Here is a 1,929-nt window from a genome sequence, read left to right as displayed (position 1 = left end):
CATCTACCATCGACGTATAGGATAAAAAAATTGTAATAATAAAAATTGAAAAGGCAAGTTTCATTTAACGTTAATGTAATTTCTATTTCGTTTTCACTACAATTTCTTTTTAATATCGTTATTAGTGGAATACAATTATTATCAAACATTATATGTAACAATTAAAAATAATCCCACATTATATAAATAAATATTTAAAACCAAAATATGTACATATAGCGCTTCAATTATTGTTAATTTTGTATTTTGATAGAATCCCTGATGTAGCTTGTTGAATTTCCTCTAAAAAACTTGCAGAATTATGAATAGTAGTGCCACCTAAAATAATTTTTATCCCAGGATTTTGTTTATTTAAATTATAAACTGTCAAACTTTCTTCGTATGTTGTTCCTCCAACCATAAAGACGATAATATCTTGTGGCCTGAAATATATCAAATAAACAATTATTCAAATAAATTGAATAACTATTTTTAGAAGAATATAATATTTTTCATTTTCAATTTCATGCAATAACGCATTATATAAGAGTTACCTTTTCGACATCATTGTATTTCCAAGATATGGGAATGATTGTAGACTTAATTTTCCTTTTATTAAATCTTCAAGTGTCTCGTTCAATAAAGGCGTGTGTTGGGTATAAATATTATCTACTCCGCTTAACCCTTTAAATAACTTTTTAGTAATTTTGGCTACCGATTCTCGATCAAATAAATTACTTTGTCTTGCATTAATTCCACTATACTCTAATATGTTATATACAAGCTGAAACATAATTTAAAATTAGTAATTTTGTAATTAACATCACGCTTACAAATAAAACTGTATTTATTGTTATTTACCTTAATATGTCTTTCCGGAACACCTCTGGTTTTTAATAAATTTAATAAGCCGTTAATGTCATTGTTCGTATATTTCTCATAATGAAGCGCATAAAGCATGACCAATCTTAAAGCATCAATTTCCCGTATTTGTTGATTATTAATAAGTCCTTTTATCTTTTGCAGCTTTGATAAAAAAGATTTGAATAGATATAGAATGATTTATATTCGAGAATAGCTTAGAAAGGTATAATAGCTGGAAGTAATTAATAATTTGTTTGATTTTCTGTACCTGCATAGAATGTTCATTTTGACAGCTAAGTTCCTGTTCCAACTCCGATACTTGTAGTAACTGATGTTTTTCCACAAACGAAGAAAGTTCTCCAACTACAGTTACATGTTTCGATACAGTGCCAGACAGCTTTTTAAATAACGGATAAGTCTCCACAAAATTTTTCATATCAGCTATAGATTCTACTTTTTGGTGTTTCTTAGCTTTCTTTTGAAATTCATCCATCAATTCTTTCATAGTTTGTCCAATTTCACCGAAGTTTAGATATAAATTCTATCGAAAAATATATTTAAATATTTCCATTTTAAACATAAAAAATTAACAGATTTTATATAAACAAAGATAGCAATCTTACATTTGCATAAAATTCATCGTGTTCTGCGCTGAGAACAACTTCTTTTAACTCTTTCGAGATACCTTTCACATGTGACAAATTAACACGATTGTTATTAATAGTTAGTAACTCGTGAACCATTGCTTGGTAAGTCCATTGATTCAATAAAGGTGTAACAGGATCATCTCTTCTGTCAAGTATCAGTAAAATTGGACTAGAGTCTTGTCTAAATTTGAACGAATTCGATTCTTTATTCAATATTTCGCGTATCTTTTCTGCCAATCTCTTTGTCATCTCAGAACTATTTTGATAACGTATGTAGGGACATCTTTTAATCGATAATAGTACCGAAATTAATCCTGAAACGGTTCTGTGCAGGTGTACCGGATTCCATAATAAACCTTAACAGAGAAACAAAAATTACACTTTATTATGAAATACTTATCGTATATTGTACAAAATAATAACAATTTACAAATTTTTT

General features: G+C 27.9%; 1 protein-coding gene across 1 annotated transcript; it reads right to left on the bottom strand.

Moving 5' to 3' along the window:
- Positions 1 to 223: 223 nt before the first annotated feature.
- LOC143220915 (vacuolar protein sorting-associated protein 45-like) lies at positions 224 to 1,846 on the bottom strand (the record flags this gene model as incomplete). The annotated part of the gene is made up of 5 exons (XM_076446476.1): positions 224 to 422; positions 534 to 763; positions 841 to 1,005; positions 1,112 to 1,384; positions 1,467 to 1,846. Coding segments are annotated over 5 exons (1,247 nt in total), but the record flags the coding sequence as incomplete, so codon positions are not given.
- Positions 1,847 to 1,929: the final 83 nt, after the last annotated feature.

This window comes from Lasioglossum baleicum, unplaced genomic scaffold (genome assembly GCF_051020765.1).
Source record: "Lasioglossum baleicum unplaced genomic scaffold, iyLasBale1 scaffold1722, whole genome shotgun sequence".
Lineage (NCBI taxonomy): Eukaryota > Metazoa > Arthropoda > Insecta > Hymenoptera > Halictidae > Lasioglossum > Lasioglossum baleicum.
This window is presented reverse-complemented; position numbering and strand designations above follow the sequence as displayed.